General features: G+C 41.4%; 1 protein-coding gene across 5 annotated transcripts in view; it reads left to right on the forward strand.

Annotated features, from left to right (window-relative positions):
* BICD1 (BICD cargo adaptor 1) overlaps positions 1 to 23,889 on the forward strand; it is a 184,727-nt gene that overhangs the window by 120,644 nt on the left and 40,194 nt on the right. For all 5 annotated transcript variants that reach the window (XM_054220429.1, XM_054220392.1, XM_054220411.1 and 2 more), the window contains 3 exons: positions 9,419 to 9,571; positions 13,132 to 13,569; positions 19,538 to 20,632. In XM_054220429.1, coding sequence (XP_054076404.1) covers positions 9,419 to 9,571; positions 13,132 to 13,569; positions 19,538 to 20,632 — 1,686 coding nt within the window. The remainder of the gene's footprint in view (positions 1 to 9,418; positions 9,572 to 13,131; positions 13,570 to 19,537; positions 20,633 to 23,889) is intronic.

The raw sequence follows: 23,889 nt of genomic DNA on the forward strand, positions 1-23,889 counted from the left end.
CACCGCTGAGCTTAAACCGACCACAGACCCACATCCAGTTAGCACAACTTCTCTTTTGTTGGTTAGCCGGTGCCCCCTCCTTCTAGAAGGAAATTTGGCACTTTGCACCTGACAGATGGCCTCTCAAAGGGATACGTATAACTGGCAGATGCCTCTCCTCAAGTGATCAGTTAGGCTTTAAAACCAGCCCTTGGTTTCTTGATGAGCTTGAAAAGGCCCGTGTGGATCCTCCATCAAAAAGCCTGCCTTCAGGCATTGTCATGTAGAATCACTGCTGCTGGCTTCTTAAATTGTGGATAGAAAGCAACAACCTTCATAGGAAGGGTTGTAATTAGGGGAAAAAATAATAAATTACCGCTCAGTCCAAAACGTCGCAGACCCCCCCTCCTTTTTTTTTTATTTTTTTTATTTTTTCTCTGAGCTAATCTGGCAAGAACAATTTGAGTTTAGTATCTTTATAATAGTACCCAGTCAGCCATGGGGTAATCAGTGATGTAGAGCACGCAACAGCCCCGCTTCAGAGGGTGCAGTCTCAAGCGTTTGTTACTCAGGGACTGTTCAGTGCAGTGGGAGTAATGAGGCTGGAGCAAAACAATTTGGCTGAAGCGTGACGTTAGCAGGTAGTGCCCTGTCTGCTCCTGGCTGCACGCTCCTGCCCCGTGCTTTTCATCCCGACCAGAGCACGAGGATCCCGGGACCCTAACCCTAACCCATCCTGCTCCCCCAGCAATGGGGCTGGGTGGATGGCAGCAACAACATGGCATGGAGGGAGCTGGGGATGGGTCTAGAGAGCAAGTCCTATGAGAAGCGGCTGAAGGAGCTGGGGTTGTTTAGTCTGGAGAAGAGGAGGCTGAGAGGAGACCTTATCGCTCTCTACAACTACCTGAAAGAAGGTTTGTATAGAGGTGGGGGCCCGTCTCTTCTCCCAAGTGACAAGCGATAGGACAAGAGGAAATGGCCTCAAGTTGTGCCAGGGAAAGTTTGAATATTAGGAAAAATTTCTTCACTGAAAGAGTTGTCAAACACTGGAACAGGCTGCCCAGGTTTGAGCCTCAGCTTTGATACTGAGCGCGATGCAGAGGGGATGGAATACCCGGTTGGTCAGTTCTGGGTCACCTGTCCTGTCTGCTCCTCCCCACAGGTGCGACCCCTCTATGCTCTTCTGCTTCTGACCTTCCAACGTGGCACACAACAAAGTGAGCTGACCTTGGTTGGTTATAGGAATAAGGATAAGCAAGAGCCTCTCTGCTTGCCATTCCTTGGTATTAACTACAAGCATCAGATGTTATCACTCTGGAAGCAGACGCTGTCTGAAAAATACGCCTTTGGTTTAGAAAGTGCAGTTACTTAGAAAAGACTTAACTGAAAAATAAAATTGCTGAATAGAAAATTGTTTCTGTTCTATCTCAAACCAGGACAACAGGGAAGTGGTGTCACCACCCCTAGAGGTATTTAAAAGATGTGCAGACCTGGTGCTTAGGAACATGGTTTAGTGGTGGACTTGACAGTCTTGTGTTAATGGTTGGACTCAATGATCTTAAAGGTTTTTCCAACATAAACAATTCTATGATTCTATAAGCGGGAGTGGGACTGGCTTTTGGGCCATGGATTTGTCCATTGGTTCCCAGAGAAATTTGAAGGCCAGTACAGGCATGAATGGACTTTGGGAAGACTCTTCCTGGAGACTGTTGCATTGGCAAGATACTGTTATCAACCTGCTCCAAGGCATGGATGTGTCATCATCTTGCATTTACCCAGTCAGAATGGTATTTAGAAATAAATCATCCCACTTCTTAGAAATGTTTAATGCCACTAGAGCTGTAGCAGAGTTTTAAGTTTAAACAAAATGACCTCCACAATGTCCTTTTCATGGCAAAACTTTTTCCAGCTAATTGATATTTTGCTGTTTGCAATGATGATATGTTAACGTATGACATCATTCTGCAGATATGCAGAAAGATCATATTAACTAAACTGTGTCATAACCCTGGAGTCTGAATTTCCCCTCAAATTGTTTTAATATGGTTTAGTTTGGTAAAGTTTCTCTTCCTTTGAAGGAATTAGGAATGTTCTAGCAGTGTTTGTAGTAGGGTGCTAATATTAGTTATAATTAATATATTAATATAATTGATATATAATTACTGCGTTAATACTAATGCATTAATGGCTATAAATGTGGTCAAATCGAACCATTATTTTTCAGATAAAGGCATATGATTAGAGATTTGTTGTTTATATCAGTTTATAAAGAAGTCATTATAATATTACGTGACCATAATACTTAGCAGAAAAATTAAATACCTGAAGAACCAGAACATTCCTTAGTTCTATATTTTTATATATACTTATTTATTAAAGTCAATAAAATAGATATTTTATAGGGATGTATAAGTAGCAGGATTTACAATGTTAAATATTATGGGTTTCAAACTCTGCGATAACTACATAAATGGGCCATTTAATTGCCCTTGATAGAAATTCACCTTACTTCTTTAGATTTAGCCATTCCAGTTAAATGCATTGAGCATTTCAGATGATTAAGTTATTAGACGTAAATGCTTTATTTAAGAGATGTTGCTGGTGAAGGAATTTGAAATATAGATTATCTTGATCTGGCTTCTGTCCAATATGCTATAGCTAACAAATATGTAGCTTTTTTCATCCTTGTCTTTGATAGTGTTGTCATTCTGTACATAAATCCATGGAAGGGAAAGATTATAGGTACTTATGTTATTCTACGGATGTATTTTCAACAATGCCTTGTGCACAATAGCACGCCTGTTTTTTTTCTGGTTTTGAGACAATGAATCATATATCAAAAGCTAAGGAATGTCAGAATTGTACATAATTGCAAAAGTTAGTGGTTTGTGGGTTTGGACAATACGAGCTGTATTTGTGCTCTTAAAGTATTATGTCAATACAGCTGGTTAGATCAGATACGACATCATGGACTCTAATAATGCCACCTGAATGAAACTTTTTGAAGGATGAGATCAGATAAATTCAGATTAAAAAGGAGGATGCAGACTTTTAACAATAAGGAAGAAGAATCTTTGAAACAATTTGTTTTGGGATATAGACATATCTGTGTATTGAAAGGGCAGCAAAAATGGGTCTGCAAGAGATGCTCCATCCCTGCTTAGCTAGGCATCTACATCTGTGAATCAGGAGGATTGGTCTGCAAATTCTGCAAAAGGATCAGACCAGGCCACTCCAGGTCATCCATAAAGTCCCATTATGGTTTTAAATATATGTGGAAATGTGGAAAATGTCATTCTTTCAAGTTCAGGGTGAGTATTCCTGTATACGAGAGAGGGGAATTTTAAGGCTAGTCTAGAGGAACTTCTTTGGGGATTTTAAACAGTTGGTGCTAAATAAAAGAAAATGGTCCTCGCTTTTCTATTCCCCCTTCCATCCTCTCCTCTCTCAACTTTCCTTATCCCTTCAGAATGAAAAATCAGGGCAAGCGGGGTATTTCTGCAGTCCAGACAGTGCTCCCTGGCTGCCTCCTCCCTGGCATGGCAAGGCTCTTTCTGGGATTTTACCTTGTACTATTTTCCTCTTTGGATTCTTCCATCAGTAGAAAGGAGGAGGGCTGGCTTTCCAGTGGTGTCCTGGTGTCCTGCTACATTGTGCTGGTGAGAAGAATTCTCTGTATGATGCAGAATTAGATTTTCCTTTGTTTACAGAAAACAAAAAATGTGCCTGTAGTTCACATTAGAAGTTAATCTCCTCTAAAGAGGAGATATAATTGGGCTTTAAAGTTTCTAAGGGTATATCTGTGTATTCTAAAAATAACGGATCAAAGATACTTAAGGGTTTGGTTAATTTTTTTCCTCATAATTTCTCATTAATTTATTCATACCTGCATGTTGCCAAGTAGATAAAAACAATATATTAAAAAAGAAGCCAAAATCACTTATAAATGAGGTTAGTTTTGTGACAGAATGATCCTGAAGGACGTCCCAAGCCTATTTTTGGCCAAAGTTGTGCTGGTAGTGCTGCTCCATGTGAAGTCAGCATGTTTGTAATTAATTTGAACCCTAGTTAAATTGTATTTTCCGTGATATGCCTATTGTTCCTCATGAAAAATATACCTTTAATTTTCCTCTGCAGAGTAAAGTAAACATGACATACAAATTTACAGTGAGACTTGTCAACAAACACATGAGATCATGGATATTAGTCTGAGCATAAACTTCCTATTACATTCAATTTACTGCTAGTGCAATAAAACTGTCATCAGATTGAACGGGATTTTATACTGCATCAGCTATAATACAGTGCCATTAAATTGGAAGTACATAAATTTTCCATTGTTCTCTTCCTCATGAGTTCTGAAAATTAGAAAGTTACGCACAGCATCATGCTATGGCTTGCATATTCCAACAGATCAGTAGTGATTTATTCAGGGTAGTTTGGGGCATATACTTAATTTCTGATTATAAGGCTGTTTTGCAGTGTGAAAAATAGTATATTTTACTGCAGTAAGGACCTGTAATCTTTTAATGAAAACTTGGATGAAATAAATGTAGGGAAAAGGCCCAAACACTAGTTCCCCGATTTTGTGTGGCACAAAAACTAGTTGATATAAGCTAGAAATAAAAAAAGTCTTTTATGTACTCCAAGATAGAATCAAAATAGTTAATGGAACTGCATTCACTTTAACAAGAAGGCTTCAAAACAACACCAGTTTTCAGTGAGTTCAGTCTATGGGTCCACAGTTCAAGAAATCAAGAGCCGCAGAGTTCCCTTCTCATCTTGGAGATGAGAATACCCTGCTTCAGGTCACTGTCCCTTGACCAGTTTGCTTTCCTTAGGTATATTGATAGGACACAAGGCCGTAACAAGTGGCTTCCTTGGGCAACAATGGGGGTGTTCTAATAAAAAAATGACCGTGGGGGAATCATATATTTTTTTTAAAGCCCTTTCTCATTGTTTTCAAAGTTAGATATTTCCATTCTTTCATTTTAAAGTACCTTCTCACTTGCATTGTTTGATATTACAAAGTGTCTACACATACAATTAATATAATGCGCTCTGCGTGTAGCATATGGAATACAGCATTGTAAAAATCTACACTGAATCAAAAATGAATAATATGTTCATAAACATTGCATTTAATTTTGGTAAGAAGTACTGTCATGGTTTAAACCCAGCCAGCAACCAAGCACCACACAGCCACTCGCTCACCCTCCTCCCAGCGGGACGGGGGAGAGAATCGTAAGATTAAAAGTGAGAAAACTCATGGGTTGAGATAAAGACAGTTTAATAGGTAGAGCAAAAGCCACATGTGAAAGCAAGGAAAAACAAGGAATTCATTTACTGCTTCCCATTGGCAGGCAGGTGTTCAGCCACCTCCAGGAAAGCAGGGCTCCATCACTCTTGTTATTTGAGAAGACAAACATCGTAACTCCGAATGTGTCCCACTTCCTCCTTCTATCACCAGCTTTATATGCTGAGCGTGACATCACATGGTATGGAATACCCCTGTGGTCAGTTGGGGCCATCTGTCCCAGCTGTGTCCCCTCCCAATATCTTGCACACCCCCAGCCTACTCGCTGGTGGGGTGGTGCAAGGAGCAGAAAAGGCCTTAACTGTGTATAAGCCCTGCTCAGCAGTAACTAAAACATCCCTGTATTATCAACACTGTTTCCAGCACAAATCCAAAACACAGCCCCATACTAGCTACTATGAAGAACATTAACTCTACCCCAGCGAAAACCGGCACGAGTACAAAAGTTTATTATTTAATATTTATTATTCCACTGATGTTTGGAGACCTGCCAGGATTGAAGTGAAGTTTGTATGGTAGAGATATGGTCCTTGCCCCTGTAAAACCTAGAGATGTCTTTGACTTTTCATATATGGCAAGTCTGAAAATATATCTAAGTAGTAGTGGACAGGTGACCTGAACAGACTTTATCTCAACTGAGCCTTCTGTTTTTAATTTCTTGTGGTCTGTTCTGTTATGTGTAGGTTCATTAGACATGCTATGTGACTGACATCTTCCACAATTAATGCTCACGTGTAATTAGATGCAATGCTGACAAGGACTCTGTTGTTTTCTATAGTTTCATAGAAAGGCCTTTTCCTTCTTCTTTGGCACCAATCCATTAGAACCGTTGCACCATGTTCAGCCGCTGACTGGGACTGAAAATAATTTACAGCCATTAAAACATTGCTCGTGTATCATTAGCTCCACCTCTTGGTTTAATTTGGTTTTTACACATAACAGTAGTTCATAAGGGAATCCTCTCTGGAAATGTGCCCTAGTAAAAGCATCTGGCTCAATTGCTCTATCCTGCAAGTTTAATGTTCAGTGCTTGATTACCAGTAAAGTTTAATTACAAATTATTTTACTAATAATTTGAGTTACATTGTCCTCTAGTGGCTCATACAGATAACCACCCTGCTGACAGACTCTTTTTGCCTTGTGTTTTAAATCCTGCCATACTGTTTTCATACAAGTCCAAGTCACCTCAGAAAAGGACTGATGCAATGGCCAAATAAAAAGTTTGCATCTTACCGCCACTGTACCTGTACAGCAAGATCTATCTTCTGTAACTGCGTATAGTATGCTTAAGAAATAAATATTTAAAATAGTTCAAAATAACAATAAGAGAATTGCAAGAAGATACTGTATTTAATCAGAGCGTTTGATGGAAACAAATTTATACTGCTTACTGACAGTAACAAAGAATAAACTTGGCGTGATTTTTTTTTTTTTGGTAGGTTGAAGACTAGTTCACTTCCACAAAATGCATAGAGATGTCATACAAAGGAAAACAGAACAGCCCTTCAGCGTGTCCTGTGGCTACTCACTCATAAACCTCAATAACGCCAGGCTTTTGCCCTGTCACACGGCAGCATCACCTTTCATGGGAAGCAGTGACAGCACTAGAGCGCTTTGCAGCTGGATGTTTGCAAGTAGGAGGAGGCATCTGGGAGCGTGGAGAATAACCCCAGGGTGTTTACAGTGCCAAAAAGCACATTTTACTTTACTTTGAAAAGGTGATACCCTATTCTCTGAGGTGCTGAGTTAGTTTTTTCCCTGTGTCAGAGCAGTAGGATTGCTTCCAGCGGAGGCCTTGGCCCGGGTCATGGGAAGCATGGCAGGCAGCGCTTCGGCAGGCACGGCTGGTGGGATGCTCCGGCTGGCGAGTCTGCCCTTTTCATACTGTTTCTTCCTTGACCAAATGCCATAAGTAATGAGGAGTAGAGGTTGCTCTGCAGAGATAGTTTCTGCATGTGTAAGAGGAGGAGGAGAAGTGCTATAAATGCTTCTGTTTATGCGTCCAAGATGATGTAGGAGAAGGAGCAGTTGCAAGTAGTGAAGGAATGTGGTTTCTGTCATCTTAAAGAAATGGTGGTGCACTCCAGCAAGATGATAGCTCCCTTTTTCTTTTGCTGTTTACAGTAATAGGAAAGACAAAGGAGTACTCTGACCTTACAGAGTTACTATCAGAGGCTTTTTCAAAGTAGAGTGCCTTGTACTCTTTCAGGGAAATAATATATCAGGATTGCTCTGGTCCTCCATCTCTTGCCACCTTTTTTTCTTCCTCCCTTTTCGGAGAGACCTTCCTTTCAACCAGCGATGTGACTGCATGCGTTGGATGGATGTCAGCCGGTTCCCATTCATTCCCTGGGCTGATCTTCCTCCAAACACCGGGAGAGTTGCAGAGTAGCTTAATTTTACCTGACACAGTGGAGTCGTGCATTTGGTGTCGTTCACGTGCTGCCTCAGACTTGCACGTATACCCACACCTAGCAAGCGTCAATAACCACCACAGCTGAGAACCTGCTGAGAGAAACAAAACGTATAAGGGCAGCCCTGAGGTACAGAATGCCTTCAGCTCGTGAAATCATCTGCGGTGCCATTCTTGCAGTTCACTCGGAGGTCTATTAGGCAGTGATGGATGCAGGAATATTTGCAGAGAGTTACTTTCATCTAGTGCTCCGTGGCTCTTCTGCCACTGGGAATCTTTTAAACCAAAGGCATGCCTTCAGTTAAGAAATCATGTAGGGTCTTTATTTCTTCTTAAGTAGCTGTCAGTAGGGGGAAGGTGACAGTTTTCATTTTTCTTTAATAAAAAGGCTTCATTTTATAAAGTGCTTTTGTAGCTCTTGCATCAACGTAGTTTTTTTCCATGCTTTGCAATGTTATTTTCCAGGGGGTTACAACTGTTTATTTAACCTAGGTGCTGAGCCAAGTTCTGTTATCCTCAATTCAGAACATGTGGTTTTATCCTTTGTGTACTATAGAGTGAGTTGTACAGATTGATCTATTTAGAGCTCACTGACTACAGTTTCTGCTGCGATAATTTTTTAAACGTTTGACATTTCTAGGTAGCTATCAGGCCAGTGGTTGCCCTCCCGCCACACTGGAATCTTTTATAGAAACCCATTACTGCTTCTCAGGCGTGCTCTTTCTGACACCCCAGCAGCGAGGGGACTCTGCCCCATCATTAAGGTCACAGTAGCGCTTCCCTCCACCAGCTGCTGAGCCAATGCTCAGGTTCCTCCTGCAGCCAAGGAGAAGACGTGGCTGATTATGCCTATTCCTATTAATCAGGAAAATGCAGGCTTCTCTTCAAAGCAGAGGGAGCGGTTGATCCTACTAACCATGTTGGTCACTGTTCTTTTCCAGCTGTGTGTTAACTCCACCTTCCCATAGTGCATAGGGTTGTGCCAGCAGAGTCTTTCTGGAATAACCAGATCCTTGATGTCAAGCTCAGTCAGAGCTGGAATCCAACGGAAGCAATTTTTGGTGAAACGGATCCTTCGCAACCTCTCTCATAAGGCTGTCTGGGAACTGCATACGCTAATGGGGAAAATCAAGTGGTGACCTTGTGTGTTCTCAGGCTCACAGGGTATCATCCTGCTCAGCACAGCAATGCAGTTGTCAAGTTTTTGATGAGTTCTTTACAGCCTGGCAGGTCCCCCCCGCCTACCTGTGTGCAGCTCTAATGCCTGCAGGTACAAACGGGCGAGTGCACCTTGCTCAGAAACAGATGGCTTTACAGAACAGATGCCGCTACTCGTTGCTTTTCTGTATGGATGTAGAAAGCATCCTTCGGTGGAAAACAGGGGGTAATTTTATTTAAATCCAACGGTATCGTAGAGCAATAAAACCAATGAGATGATAAAGCCTTGCCAGGTTTTCCATTTCAATAAGCATCTAATCTTCAAGCTGTTTTAATCGACCTTCTTTATTAGATGTTCTCATTTCTGCATTGCTAGCACACACCTGAAATTACTGCTTGGCCTGAGATGAAAAGGTGATGCTGTTTTGATTTGCACTGTTAAATCATTTCTATTTGAGGATTAATTTTTTGTTTGGCCTTTTCTAAAGGCAGTGTCCGTCATTAAAGTGGCTGTGCATGAATGGTAACGCACTTGCATTTTCTCTCATCAGAATAATGAAATGGTGGAACTACAGAGGATACGAATGAAAGATGAAATTCGAGAGTACAAGTTTCGAGAGGCGAGACTCCTACAGGACTACACTGAGCTTGAAGAAGAAAACATCACTTTACAGAAACTGGTGTCCACGCTGAAACAGAATCAAGTAAGCATCGAAAGATTCAAGGCGCTATGTTGAAAAATGACAACATTTTCTCAGATTTCCATAATGTGATCCCGCAGAGCACTTTGATAGTTCCTTTCTATGTTTTTTCTAGTTGTGTTTTTGCTAAACGCTTATTCTGAATCAGTGTTATTGGCCGGTTTTGATGTATGAGGAGGCCATTACCTCAGTTTTAGGAAAATCCTGGAGGAATATTTTGTTGAGGAACTTATGTAATAGTGGAGGAATTATTAATATAGATAGAACTGTATCTTTTTGCTTCCTGCTTTTCCTCTCCTCCCTCCCTGCGCGATGAACTTGGTGCCCAGTGGCAGAGCTCAGCCCTCTGTTTCCTCTCGGTTGGTTTCCTGCATGTCCTTTCCTCTACTGAAATGGAGAAAAGCGGAAATAATCTTCTCCCCATTCTCCTTTTTTCCCCTGCTCCTCAGGTTTTCCTGTACCAGTGTTGCTTTCTTCTCAGCCCTGCTAACCCGCAAGTTTAGCAAGCTTCGAAAATAGGCGAAGGGACATCAGATGTTCCTAGTTTGTCTTTTGTTTTCCTCATTACAGTAATTTGTAGCTGATGGCAAACCAACATGCTGTAATTCTCATGGCAGTGCAGAATCCGCCCCGAGGAACCACTATAAACAACAGCCCCATTGCATCCAGATGTAAGCGGGCGTGGGGTCTGTTCTACCCCCCTTACAAAAGCACAGATTCCTTTGCTGCTGGATATATATACACCGCTGAGGAGGCAATCAGGAACCCAGTTGTCCGTTAAATTGAACAAAGGAGGTTTGTTCTCACGTCAGAAGAGTTAACTTGCCGTGATCAATATTTTAAGTATCCAAGTTGGATGATGTAACGCTTTCTGCCTTGTAGACACTGTCCAGACCAGCATAACGTGGCACTCCGTAACACCATTGCCTTAACTGGTAGCAGATGATAACAGTGCTGCGTTGCAGCCCCTGGTTTGTGTCCTAACTTGCTGCCTGGTTCAGTCAGGGCTTTTATCAAACAGCCAAGACTGTCACAGTCTCTAACGGCAGCTCGGTAAGAAAGATGCCTTATTCCTGCAGGAATATGCAGTACTATTTCAGCTTTCTTTTACTATTATTTTACCACTCCAGCACAGATGCAATTGAAACATTTAAAACAACAGAGCCGTGCCACAGGGAATACGCGGGTAATAGAAATGGGTACATCGTTTTCTTATTTATGAAGATACCCAGACTTTCACACTCCTGAAACTGAATTTATGGTAGATCATCTTTGTGTCAGAGTTATTTACCAAGACAGCAAATTCCCCCTTTGAGGCATGGATTTTTCCCTCACCAACCTCATAGGAGGCATTTTCACACTATCAGAAAATTAAAAACCCCTTTATAGACTCTCCTAGTTTCCCCCAGAAGAAAATCCATTTGCAAATGTTTATATTTGTCATAATATTTCATTCTTAATGAAACCCAATGCCAGTAGCCATTGGAGAGAAAAAGCATCGCCACATTTTGAATGGCTTTAAAAATCAGTCTTTTTGCATCACATATCCATACGCTTGTGATTCCTAAAATAGCTTTGATCTACAAGATAAAATTTCAAGAGCATTTTGTACTTTAATCCTTAAATTTAAAAAAACGTATGTTACAAGTCTTAGTGCTAAACTGTCATTATATGGGTTGGGCTTTTTTGTAGCTGTTGCAAGCAAGAATTCATGAGATGGTAACCATATAGGTAATATAGACCTCTGGTTTTCATATGGATTTAAAATTTTAAAAGGTTTCTTTTTCCATGTCCTCAAGTTATAAACATAGCTACTTGATGGGATTTAATAATTTTTCAGATGGACATCTCTCTCCAGTCAGGAAAGATATCAAATTCCTAAATGTAGATTTCAAAATATCACAGATTTTTCTTTTCTATTTAACATTTTCCAATATGACTTTGGAACTTTCTTTGTTGTTTGGAACGTTTCCATTCTCTGGGTTTGAAGATTAGTGCGTTGGTTTTTAAGTTTGCCTTTCCAAAGTTACTTAAGTACAAGACTTTTGACAGATTGATAAATATTCTACTCCAATAGGAATGGTTGATGTTTCTATTTATTTTCATTAGAACCTTACTATAGTTTGTTTAAATATATATATGTAAAATAAAAAATGTTCTAGACAATGCCTTCAAATTGCAGATAATAAAGCATACTAATGCATATGAATGAGAAAAGCCTCAACTGAAAAAACTTTTTTTATGGAAGCATGAAAATTCAGTATTTCTCTTCCTCTTTCACCAAACTATTAAATTATTTCACCCAATACTGGGATTTTTTTGCATTTGGAAATGAAAAGGTGGATGAGTTACATGATTAGAATTAAATTAAAAATCAAAGCATGATTGTTTTTACCAGGAGTCAAGCATGAAGAAGGACCTTTACAAACAAAGGTCTTCCTTTTGATTGCTGCAGGATTTTCCAACAGTGTGAAGGAGGAGGATGAGGAGGACCAGCAAGGGGGGGCGTTCTGCAGTGAGGATCGGCTGTGCCATCTAGATATTGCTGAGCAACTGCCTTTGAGCTAGATTGGATTTACCTTGGCTTTGCTTCTTGTTAGGTACAATAGAAAGGGCTGAATAAATGTAGGAGCTGCCAAGAGAGAAGCGGCAGTTGTTTTCCCTCAGCCCACGCTGCCGAAGAATACCTTGATAAAATACTGCACCAAGGTGTGGGGCAGGGAACCTGCCCTCTGAGAAGGAGAAAGACCGGCGAGTCCCTCCAAGCCTGGTGAGGCTGCCCCAGGTCGCTGGGGGAAGCACTTCAGGCAGCGCTGTCTCAGCAACAGGTTGCCGAGTGCTCCAAAGCGGCATCCCCAACACACGGTTCAAGGATTGTGTGGCTGGATACGCTGTTTCCTACATTTGTCTGGTAGTTTAAAAATCTCTAACCATTTGGGGCATTTTAGAGTTTAAGCTGGTCGTATGAATAGTTCGCTGGTTAATTTTTAAAATCAAATGCTGCTTGCACACTGGAGAGGGTTCTGTGACACAGCGAGAAGAGAGTTGAGGCTCTTCTACAGTTTTTGTACTTGAACACTACTAGGTCACCACATACTTTAGAGCATCCGTGCCTGAGTGACATTATATCTGGTACGAAATTAGATAAGAAGTCATCTTCAGAATACTTGTAATTAATATATGAGACTATTTTAACCTGAGATCTATACATACCATGACATACCAAAATTGTTTATGGCAATTCATAACAAATCTGTGGTTACCAGGATATCTGCTACAAAGCAGCCTTCTTTCCATGAAATACATTGTTTATTGGCAGAAGTTATTCAGAAAAAGGTGTTATATTTTTTGATTCTCACATGCTGAAAAAGTGAGCAGTGGAGTATTGAACAGGGAAAGCTCCACTTGCATTTTCTGTGCAGCCAGTTCTTTGCAGCTGCAGGCAATGTCTGGTATTTCGAACTATATTTTCTCTAACACCTATTTCAATAAGGCTGATAAATGGCAGGTTTTCATGACTCAAGTTTTAGTATTATGAATGTTCTTTGTCTTGTCTAATTCAGGTTGAATATGAAGGCTTAAAGCATGAGATTAAACGATTTGAGGAGGAGACAGTGTTGCTTAATAGTCAGCTGGAAGATGCCATCCGGTTGAAGGAGATTGCTGAGCATCAGCTGGAAGAAGCTCTGGAAACTTTAAAAAATGAAAGAGAGCAAAAGAACAATCTGAGGAAGGAACTCTCCCAGTATATCAACCTCAATGATAGTATGTATAATAACCATATTAATATATCAGTAGATGGATTGAAGTTTGCAGAGGATGGGGGCGAGCCCAACAATGACGACAAAATGAACGGACATATCCACGGGCCTCTCGTGAAACTCAACGGTGACTACCGAACTCCAACGGGTAGGAAAGGAGAATCTCTGCACCCCGTCTCTGACCTCTTCAGTGAGCTCAACATATCTGAAATACAGAAACTGAAGCAGCAACTCATGCAGGTAAGAGCTGAATTTAATCTTCCGGTGTGTGTAGACACACGTCCTATGTACCCTAGAACCAGCTTCTGCAAGGATTTTCCCCAGTGATGTTCTTGACCACATACGTCCTGTTCTCAGACTTCTGCTTTCTTCATGTCCAGAGTTTGCTAGAAATACCCCTGGAAAACAGAGTATCTCTCTGTGAAAAGTCAGTGTGATCTGAGCACATGTTTAGTGGGAAGGGGAGGAAGGGACCTAGTCGCTGCAGTTGCGGATGGCTACATTCTTTTTTTCCTGGTTTGATGATGGGAAATGTCCCTGAGATTGCAGGTTGAATAAAATACTCTTCAGCATGACCAAAGCTATCTGGAAAACCCCCACTAAAATACAGACAGACTTGATTATGCTCCTCTGTAACTTAGAGCGAGTTTTTGCCGTTACATTCAGTTTGAACAAGATTTGGCATACCATCAAGAGCGAACAAAAGGAGAGGAGCGCTCCTCTTAATAACTGTGCGCTCGGAGAGCATGTGGCGTGTGAGATGTCACAGAGCGCCCTTGTCCAGCCTGGCAGTCCCGGCGGATGCGCAGGCTGCAGGGGGTGCCTTGGGGACCGTACAGTGAGCATTTGTGCTCTATTCAACCAAGACCAGCCCAGGCATGACCAGAATAGGAGCCTGGGATGCAAGCCAGATAAAAGCGCAAGCTGCCAGCCCCGATGCTGACATCACCTTAGAAAGGCGTACAGTGCCACGCAGAGAAAGGGTCCCGCTGCCCAAGCTGTTGAGCATCTTCTCTGTCACAAGAGCTTTTTCAAGCGCTTTTCAAAGTTTTGGCACCATCAAGGAAACATCCAGCATTTTCTGGCTGCCGGCTTCCAAAAAGTGCCTCTTCTAAAGAGGATAAATGTAAATCCTTTACTGCTTAAAAAGTAAAAGGCGATTTGGAAGTAAAGTAAAGTAGAGCAAACCCAGTTCTCGGTGCTTGCTAGAGAACAATAAATCCCTATGTGACGTGTCCTATATTTGCTGAAGAGTTAATTGTTTTATTTACTTCATTGCCAAACTCACCGTGGGAAGTTTTGATCTAAGCTGTGACATGGCAAACACTGATGACATCTAGTGCTTTGCACAAATAACGTTGATGCAAGACATACATAATTGAAGTGGGAAAGCTTGAAATTAGGAATTTTATTTCTGTGAAAAATTGTATCAGAAATTTTTCCAGTATTAAAAATGTAAACAGTGTAGTTTGTGTATATATGTATATATGTATATATAAAAATATGCATGTATATGTACGTATACATTTATGTATATAATACATGCACGTATATATTACATGCAACTTTTGATTTCATTCAGAAATATAATTTTAAAAATGAAAAAAAAAAAAACCAGCTTCAGAAGACAGGCTTTGAAATGATCACATACGGCGTAAGCATTTTCAACCATAATTTACAATTAAGTTTATGGAATATAAATTTGGAATGAAAGCTGTTTGGAAATGAAGAAACAAGATTGTTTGAGTATGTTTTGTCTTGATTTTATTAAATTAAATATTGAGCTTGATAAATCATCAGACTTCTACTTCCAAGATACTGCAGATGTTTTGATGGTCTCTGACTTTAACATTAATTATTTATTTTACACTTCTTAAACAGTCATAGTTTAATAGTTAATAGTTAATATTAGTTAAATAGTTAAATAGTCTGAAGGCCACTAGCCACAAACTGTTGAGGGTCCTATAGGACCCTAGGAGGACCCTAGAAAATAAATATAACCATTTTTCAGTCAGAATGGCTTTGCCCGGCCCTACCACCCTCACTCCAATAGCCGCCACCATTGCTCAGTGTTCTAATCATATTCAAAGGTTTAAGGTTTAAAAAGAAAAACTAGACCCAGCTGGAAACCTGGTTTCTTTAGATACTGAAAAGACTTAATGCAAATTGCTGATGCGTACTTTTTTTAAAGTTCTCATCTTCTCTGCTGAGTTGCATCAGCTCACCTTGGGTCACACAAATTAAATGGGAAAAAACCTCCAAAATTTCCTCGGAGTAGTTGGGAGATTTAATCAGGTTCAAGCTGACAAAAGGTAATTCTTCATCAAAATTGGATTTCTTTTCTCCTCCACAGTGTGGTGTTCGTTCAGCCATATCTCAATATTTGGTATGCGTTCCTCTTGTTTTTTCTGAAGAGGCTGTATGTACTATGGCAGAGTTGCTGAAGGAACTGACTCTCTCTTGGGAACTATTTTTATGTCTATAGGATAACAGGCTCCTTTTTTGAGAGAAGCAAACTTCAGATTTGCCATTTTGTACATGTGTGGCAAATTTTTTCACTCCTCAGTGTCAAAAAGAAGCCTTCACTAAAACAGCTAGTATGACAGGTGTAATTCCTTCTGCAGCTTTAGGATGCTGCTGCTCCATGATCTGTGCTGGTCCTTAGGAGAGATTTAATTGTAATCGTTCCCTTTCCATCTTCAAAAACCTGCTAGGTAACAAAAGTCTTGCTGAAAATTCTTACATTCCAAGATTTTCTCAGAAAAGCTCAAGGCTTTCTGCTCTTCCTTCATGTTTGTTGTCCAGCGGGAAGAATTCTCCATCTCATCTTTAAAGCCCAGGACACTCTTCCTTCGGTGGCAATCCTTTTCCTATTCCTGAGGCCAACATCATATTTGGAAAAATTAGAATAAGTTCTCTTTAAAAAAAAAAGAAAAAAAAAAAAAAGTCATGCAGCCCAATTTCTGACTGTCTTCTCCAGCTGCCTGGTACTCTCTGACAAAGATCAGAGGATATCAACAGCTGAGGTTCAGGGTTCTTGAACTGAGTTGTCCAGTTGATTTGTTCCAGTCTCCACTAGGAATTTTTCACTGATATTCTGATATTTTTATTTTAAAAAAAAAAAAAAAGGATAAATAGCAATCCTAAAATTGGTTTCCATAGTTGCAAACTATAGAGCAAATTGGGAATGAAATTGCCTCAAACTGAAATCTTTGAAGGGAAGGATGCATTGCAAAATAGGTACAGCGACTTTTGAAATGCTTTTATTTTAATTTCAAGTTGATAAACATCCTTACTGCAGCTAGTAATTTCAATGTCAAAAAAACCCCACCAACTGGACTTAAAAATAACTGCAATTCCCAAAAGTTTGCTGTGGGTGGAAATGAGAGTATAGTGTTGCCTGGAACAAAAAATATAATTACCAAACTTGGAAACAGCAGAGCCATTAATATTCAGAAGGTGTGCTCAGGGCTGAGTTGGAGCTTTGGGGTTTTTTTTCCATGGAAGTAGAAGCATGTATTTATAATTTTAACAGCATTGGATTAACTTAATCCATAATTACTGGACTAAAATGAGTAAAATTTAGTAGATCTATGTATTTCATTTCACCTACTGTCCAAGTTGGTATGTGGGTTTTAAAAGTTGCATGTTTTCTCTGGAAAAAAAAATCCTATCTCTTTGAAGGAAGTATTTGTTTCCAGAACACATTTGTGTTCAGAAGAGAAATGATCATAAAGATCCCAATTATCTCTGTTACAGTTTTTCTTCATGATAGAGTATGACGGCTGAGATCAGTAATCTGTCAGGATCAATTCTGTCTGATTAATTTAGGCACACACTGAAATACCGTACTGCTTTAACACCAACTTGTTTTCTCAAAGGAAGGGCTCTCTGGCTGTAAGCTCTATATTTATTTTTATGCTAGTGCGATTAACAGTTAATTGCCTACTTCATGTGAATATACCCACAGTGGGGCCATATACCTTAAAAAGACAACTGCCTTTGGTATGTAATGTATGGATCTTTATTATCCATATGACTCCTCGCCATAAGGTGAGGTGGTCCTTTAAATTAACCAAAACTCAGATTTTCATGCAGGTGTGTAGCTCACCTTACCAGCCTGAAGGAATAAAAACCTTCATTATCTGATGAGGGTAACGCAATTAACACCTAAGCCTGCTGTACAAGGTGGTAACAACTGGAGTTCAGGTGAAAGTTTCTGGGGAGGGCAGACGTGGGGCAGACTGCTCCATGGGAAAAAAGAACAAACGGAGGGCTAGAGAGGAGGCTTTTGCTGGGGAGCTCTCTGAGACTGCCCAGGACGGGTCTGACCAAGAAATCTGTGGAGAGCGGCCACCTTTTAAGAAGATGCTCTTGGCAAAGGGGAAGGTTGTTCTGTTTGGGATTTTCTTAACAAGAGTGGGCTGACACAGGGGGGGTGAGCAGCAACGGGGGCGGCAGGCGGAGACTGAGGCAGCAATGGGGAAACAGCGTCAAATGGAGAAAGGTACCAATATACTCGTAGTACGTGGCTGTCCTCTTCTGCATTACAGCACAGGCTATGCGGTGCCTAAAGTGGAGCACCCTGTACCTAAGGAGACAGGCTCTTCCTGGATCATAAAATAATGATGAGGTTTGGCCCTGTTTTTTTAATTGTTAAGCCATCAGTCACCTGTACACAAGAAAACTAGGCTGATTTTTTTTTTAAAGGTGTTTTTAACATGGCTTCTATTTTTATTCTTACAGTTTCTGCCTGCAATTGATTGCAGGTTCTAATAGAGGCCATGTTTTGAAAGCCTGTCTGTAAAACCAGGGGATCATCACATGCTTTAGTGCCTTAATACTTCTGAGCAGCAGCCACTGCTCAAAAGTCTGAAGCGCTGCTTGGAGCATTTTGTGAGATGGCATTAATACCCTCAGTCTCTAAAAGGCTTTTCTTTTCCTTCAGTAAGATTCATCATGGCTGATTTGACTCTCTTCCAAATACTGCCTGCCGGGATGCTGATAGGGAAGGAAATACTTTTTAAAGGGTTTTTCAGAACGGATAGCTTTGAATTCTCAGAATTAGTAATTTACCCGCTCATAAAGGAAACGTGGAGCAGGCTATTTTCACTGCACGTGTAAATGCAGGGCTGAAATACTGCAACAGTGGGAGAGAAAGAGCAGAAAACCCGGTAGGCTCAGGATCCTGTTGGAAAAAGCTGTGGAAGCAAGTCCTTGTACCTTCCTCTGATTCCCAATTCACAACCCGGAACAGGACAAAGGCATAGAAAAAAAAGTTGGAGCATTACACTTAAAACTTGAAATGGGAGTCTTTCAGGGGTGTTATCATGAATAGCAAATACCTGAGCAGATCAAACTTTGGTTTTTCGTGTTCACTTGCTTTAAGATGCTGTGCATTAAGACTTCTAGAGTCCTCCTCCATGACCTCTTCTGCTGTTCAACATCCACATTTCTCTGTAGATACTCAGAAAGGAGCTCACTAGGTCAGAACCAGTACTTTGTTAGTTATACCACAAATCCTGCTTTTTCTGCCTTGTACTTAAAAGGTTGGATTTTGCTTATAGTTAAGTCCAGGGAGTTGCATGCGCGCAGTCTCCTGATCTCTGTTTATTCCCACACGGCAGGTTATTTAATCTAATCTGTGGAAATACACGCAGCCATTTGTTTACTGTAGTCGCATTCAGTAATCAAGTCTTAATGAAAGTTTGCAACAGTCCAAAGATATAAATAAATATTGTGAAGGATTGGTAGAGCTCTTCACAGGGAATGTAAATTCAAACTCCACTGAGAAATGTGTATGTACCAGTGGAAAGGCTTATAGTTGACTGGTAGTTGGCAGTGGTGCAGCTCATGCCTATTAAAATTTGTGGAACATGCGTCGTAGTAAATTCATTCTCATCACTCTAGCTGACTAGGCATTCAGTGCTTGGGCACTAAGTAGTTCTTCAGTGGGCAACGCATAAGGTCGTGACCTAGTGATATTGCAGATTGTAACAGAGGCTGGGACTACATAGCCCTGTACAAATTATACGTACCTTTCTCTGACTTAGTTTTATGGTTTAGGGATATATGGCTAAAATCTCTTTGAAACCTTCAAGTTGTGTATGGAGAGTGGAAGAGTAGAAGAGATGAATGTGATGGCAGAGTTTAGTGCTCGGCACAGGTAGGTCGAGATTCTGGATTTCTTACTTTGACTCTGTTGCAGGTGGAAAGAGAGAAGGCCATTCTCCTAGCCAACCTGCAGGAGTCTCAGACGCAGCTGGAGCACACCAAGGGAGCCCTGACCGAGCAACACGAGCGAGTCCACAGGCTCACGGAGCACGTGAATGCCATGAGGGGGCTGCAGAGCAACAAGGAGCTGAAAGCTGAGCTTGACTGTGAGAAGGGCCGAGACCCCGGCGAGGAAGCACATGACTATGAAGTGGACATCAATGGTTTGGAGATCCTAGAATGTAAATACAAAGTAGCTGTTACTGAGGTGATAGACCTTAAAGCAGAAATCAAAGCCTTAAAGGAGAAATATAATAACTATGTGGAAAACTACACTGAAGAGAAGGCCAAGTATGAGAGCAGAATCCAGACGTATGACGAACAGGTGACAAACCTGGAGAAGTCAACCAAGGAAAGCCAGGAAAAAATGGTCCACATGGAAAAGGAATTGCAAAGGATGACAAGCATAGCAAATGAAAACCATAATACCCTCAACACCGCCCAGGATGAACTGGTGACGTTTAGCGAGGAGCTGGCTCAGCTCTACCATCACGTCTGCCTGTGCAACAACGAGACACCAAACAGGGTCATGTTGGACTATTACAGGCAAAGCAGAGTCACCCGCAGCGGGAGCCTGAAAGGACCAGATGACCCTCGAGGTCTTCTTTCCCCGCGGCTTGCCAGAAGAGGGGTGGCGTCACCCGTAGAAGCCAGGACCCCGACCGAGCAGGTGACAAAAGAGGCCACAGAGCCTGGCAAGGAACAGAGCCCGACGAAAACACCTACCATTTCTCCTGTCATCACAGCCCCTCCTTCCTCCCCTGTCTCCGATACCAGTGACATCCGCAAAGAGCCGATGAACATCTACAACCTCAATGCCATAATAAGGGACCAAATCAAGCACTTGCAGAAGGCTGTCGATCGGTCGCTGCAGCTGTCGCGCCAGCGTGCTGCAGCTCGGGAGCTGGCGCCCATGATTGATAAAGACAAGGAGGCCTTAATGGAAGAGATACTGAAACTGAAATCACTCCTGAGTACGAAGCGGGAGCAGATTGCGACACTGAGAGCAGTGCTGAAAGCCAACAAGCAGGTAAGATGCTAATAAAGCAGTCAGTCGGGAATGTCTGTTATTTATACAGGTCACTTAGAAGCTTTCCCAGGAGTATTTTGGAGCAGACATTTTACTCACAGGTTATTTAGCCTCTCACTCAATCATGGTGAGGGCAGACCTTTCTTCCCTCCCTCCTTCCCTCCTCTTTAAGCTTTTAAGCTCTGCTTTTGCGTAGCACCCAGCATTCAGCAAGGGCACAGGCAGAAGAGCCTTTCCTGTGGGGCGAGAGAAAAGCAGAGGGGCGGGGAGGCATCACCTACCACCCAGCCTGATGCACGGGCATGGTCCTATTATTCTTGTGAAATGAAAATGTTTCCAACATCGGAAAACACACCGGAGTGTGCATGGAGAGGCTCTCAGGGGCGTGCTGGCCCCTCGTCAGGGCAGGTACCGACGGGAGCGATGGGGAAGGCAAGCTTAGGGGAGACCACCTGGGCCAGCACCTCAGCAGCTGCGCGTGGCCCCCCTGGTGGGATTTAGTGGAGCAAATGGTCCCAGCAACCCATTACGTTCTTCTTGGCTCTTGGTAACACTCCGCAGGCTGCAAAACTTGAATGTCCCCCAGCAGATTTTAGGGGATTAAAAATAAATGCCGCAAAAGCCAAAGCGTGCCTCAGGAAGAGAATGACAGGCGTAAGAGCGGGACTAGCATCTTTGGGATGGACAGAAGCTGGGCATTTCTTTGATAGGTGAAATGCTGAGTTATTTTTGTTACATACAGGTGGTTGGAAATTTTTTAAATAATTTTTCTTTTTAGTCAGAAATAATTTCTCCTGCCATTGTGACGTTTTACATCCTTTAAGAAATACAAACAAGGTTTTCTTTTTTTTTTTAAGAAAAAGGACATCACTACATGATAAAGATGACTTGAAACAGTAACTGCAATTTTTTATTTTGAGAAGGATTAATTATAAAGTTATATTTTAAGAGAATAAAAAATCTCAAATTATTATTTTGAAAATTCTCACAGCTTAAAAAAATTGACTCATCATACCACTTTATTTTTGATGTTTCACCAGTGCAAATAAACTGAGAATTACTGCATTTCATATCAAATGCCAAAAGAGGAACATGTAATGGTGTGTTTTTCATTTTTTCTGGCATAGTATATCCTCCCAAGCCCTTTGTATCTATTAGATCCCAGGTCTGCAAACACTTCAAAAAGTTAAATTTAAGCATGCAAATAGTTTTGTTTCCTTCGGTGCGTCTCCTTATGTCCAGAATGAAGTCTGAATGCAAGTTGCTGCAGTGGCAGAGTCATTGTTCCAGATTGCCGGGGACTTTTCTCCTCTGAAAATCGTGCAGCCATCCCCACATGGGGGCGTGAATCCTGGTTAACAGCACGGGATACTATTAGCTGGTGACAGCGATGGGTTTTCTGTGTTAAAATTCCCAATAGTCAAATGGTCTGAAGTTACAGTTTCAAGTTGAATTGATTGTTGGATCTGTAACTGCATTTCTAGAGTACTGGGGATTTTTAAATTGCAGCAATATTTCAATATACATTGAGTCTGTTATAGCATTTCCACCCCCCCCCCAATACAACACACGTTAAATATTAATTCAAGTAATTAAATACCATCTCTAGCTAAGCAATAATAGCTCTGAGCAATTATATGTGGATTTTCCATGTAGTTAAAATGTAACTAAGACGCAATTGAGGTCTACGTGTTTAGATTCCAAATTAAAGATTTTTTCCATTAGCATAGAGCTATCATTTATTTTTTGATACTACCAGAGAATCTGGCTCAGTCTTGCTCTTTTATTGCTGTCAGAAATAAAGCATCATCCTACAGGGTGCTCACTGAAATGGGAGAGATAGATTTGCTGAGTAAGGAGGTGCTGTTAATTAAACTTTTATTTATTGGATAGCTGCGTAGCTATTGGTAACTGTACAGCTGGGTATAGAATCTTGCAATACTGTTCATGCAAACCTAATATCAAGAACCCTCAAACTTTCAAGTTAAAAGACATAATAATATAAAAGGAGAGATTTAAAGTTACAGGGGCGGGGGAGTTTTATTACGCGCTAGCAGTACTTCCAACCTCAAGTAATGTGTGTTTCCCAGGACCCAAAGCACATCTCATGTTCAAAAAACAGCAGTCAAGATTCATCCCCTTGAGTTCTTCCCCTCCAAAATAGTAAGTTTTTAAGCAGCAATAGGCTGGGGGTATTTTTCCCTTGTGCGTTTCAGTTTAGATGACCCTGCAGAGGACATCTGGTTCAGTTTCTCACACGTGCTCCAGAATTTTGGTTTGTTAAAACCTTCCTCAAGCCCTAATGAAGCGGATGTTAATATGAAATTATGCCTTTCCATCCCTTATGTAGTATGGGAGACACTGCTGGTGCCCAAGGTAGCAGGGAAGAGCCGTGGCAGCCCCTGCGAGAGGGAAGCCTGCAGCCGGTGGGGGGCTGGATGCCCAGGCGCCTCCTCAGCCTCCAGAGGGGTCACATCACAGCTCATTGTGTTTTGTCGCAATGCTGTTACAACCCCCCTGTATTTCTCACACTACAAACAGAGACACTTTAGGTGAAGCTTTTTTTTTTGGTTGGGGTTATATGGGAAACCAAGATGAGGACAACCAAATGGGGACAAACGTTTTAGCAGGGCCTGTTGCGATAGGACAAGGGGTAATGGTTTTGAACTAAAAGAGGGTAGATTTAGACTAGGTATAACGAAGAAATTTTTTTACCATGAGGGTGGTGAAGCACTGGACCAGGTTGCCCAGAGAGATGGTAGATGCCCCAACCCTGGAAACATTCAAGGTCAGGTTGAATGGGGCTCTGAGCAACCTGATCTAGTTGAAGATGTCTCTGCTCATGGCAGGGGGCTTGGACTAGATGGCATTTAAAGGTCTCTTCCATCCCAAACCATTCTGTGATTCTATATGCATTGTAAAAATGGCAAAGACCTGGCTTTCCTAGAGAATCTGGCCATTCAGATCCAGAGGGGAAGACCAGCAGCCGGCCCCTGGGTCTGGTATTTGGGGCTGTGTTTCAGTAGTGAAGTCAGACCGTTAACCAGGGAAGCACGAGTGCTATCTAGTGACCACCAGAAGCACTGCAACATCAGATTAAAACCAGAATTGTAGAGTTTTCCTGGCAATACCCTTCGCCACAGTGCACTGACGTCCTCTATTATCCAGGTACGCAGGGGCAAATGGCTCATCAGAAGAGAAAATAAGCAGAGTTTTCACTTCCAGACTTGAATTGTGTTCACTTCTCTTCACAGTGA

Source organism: Rissa tridactyla, chromosome 1 (assembly GCF_028500815.1).
Source record: "Rissa tridactyla isolate bRisTri1 chromosome 1, bRisTri1.patW.cur.20221130, whole genome shotgun sequence".
NCBI lineage: Eukaryota > Metazoa > Chordata > Aves > Charadriiformes > Laridae > Rissa > Rissa tridactyla.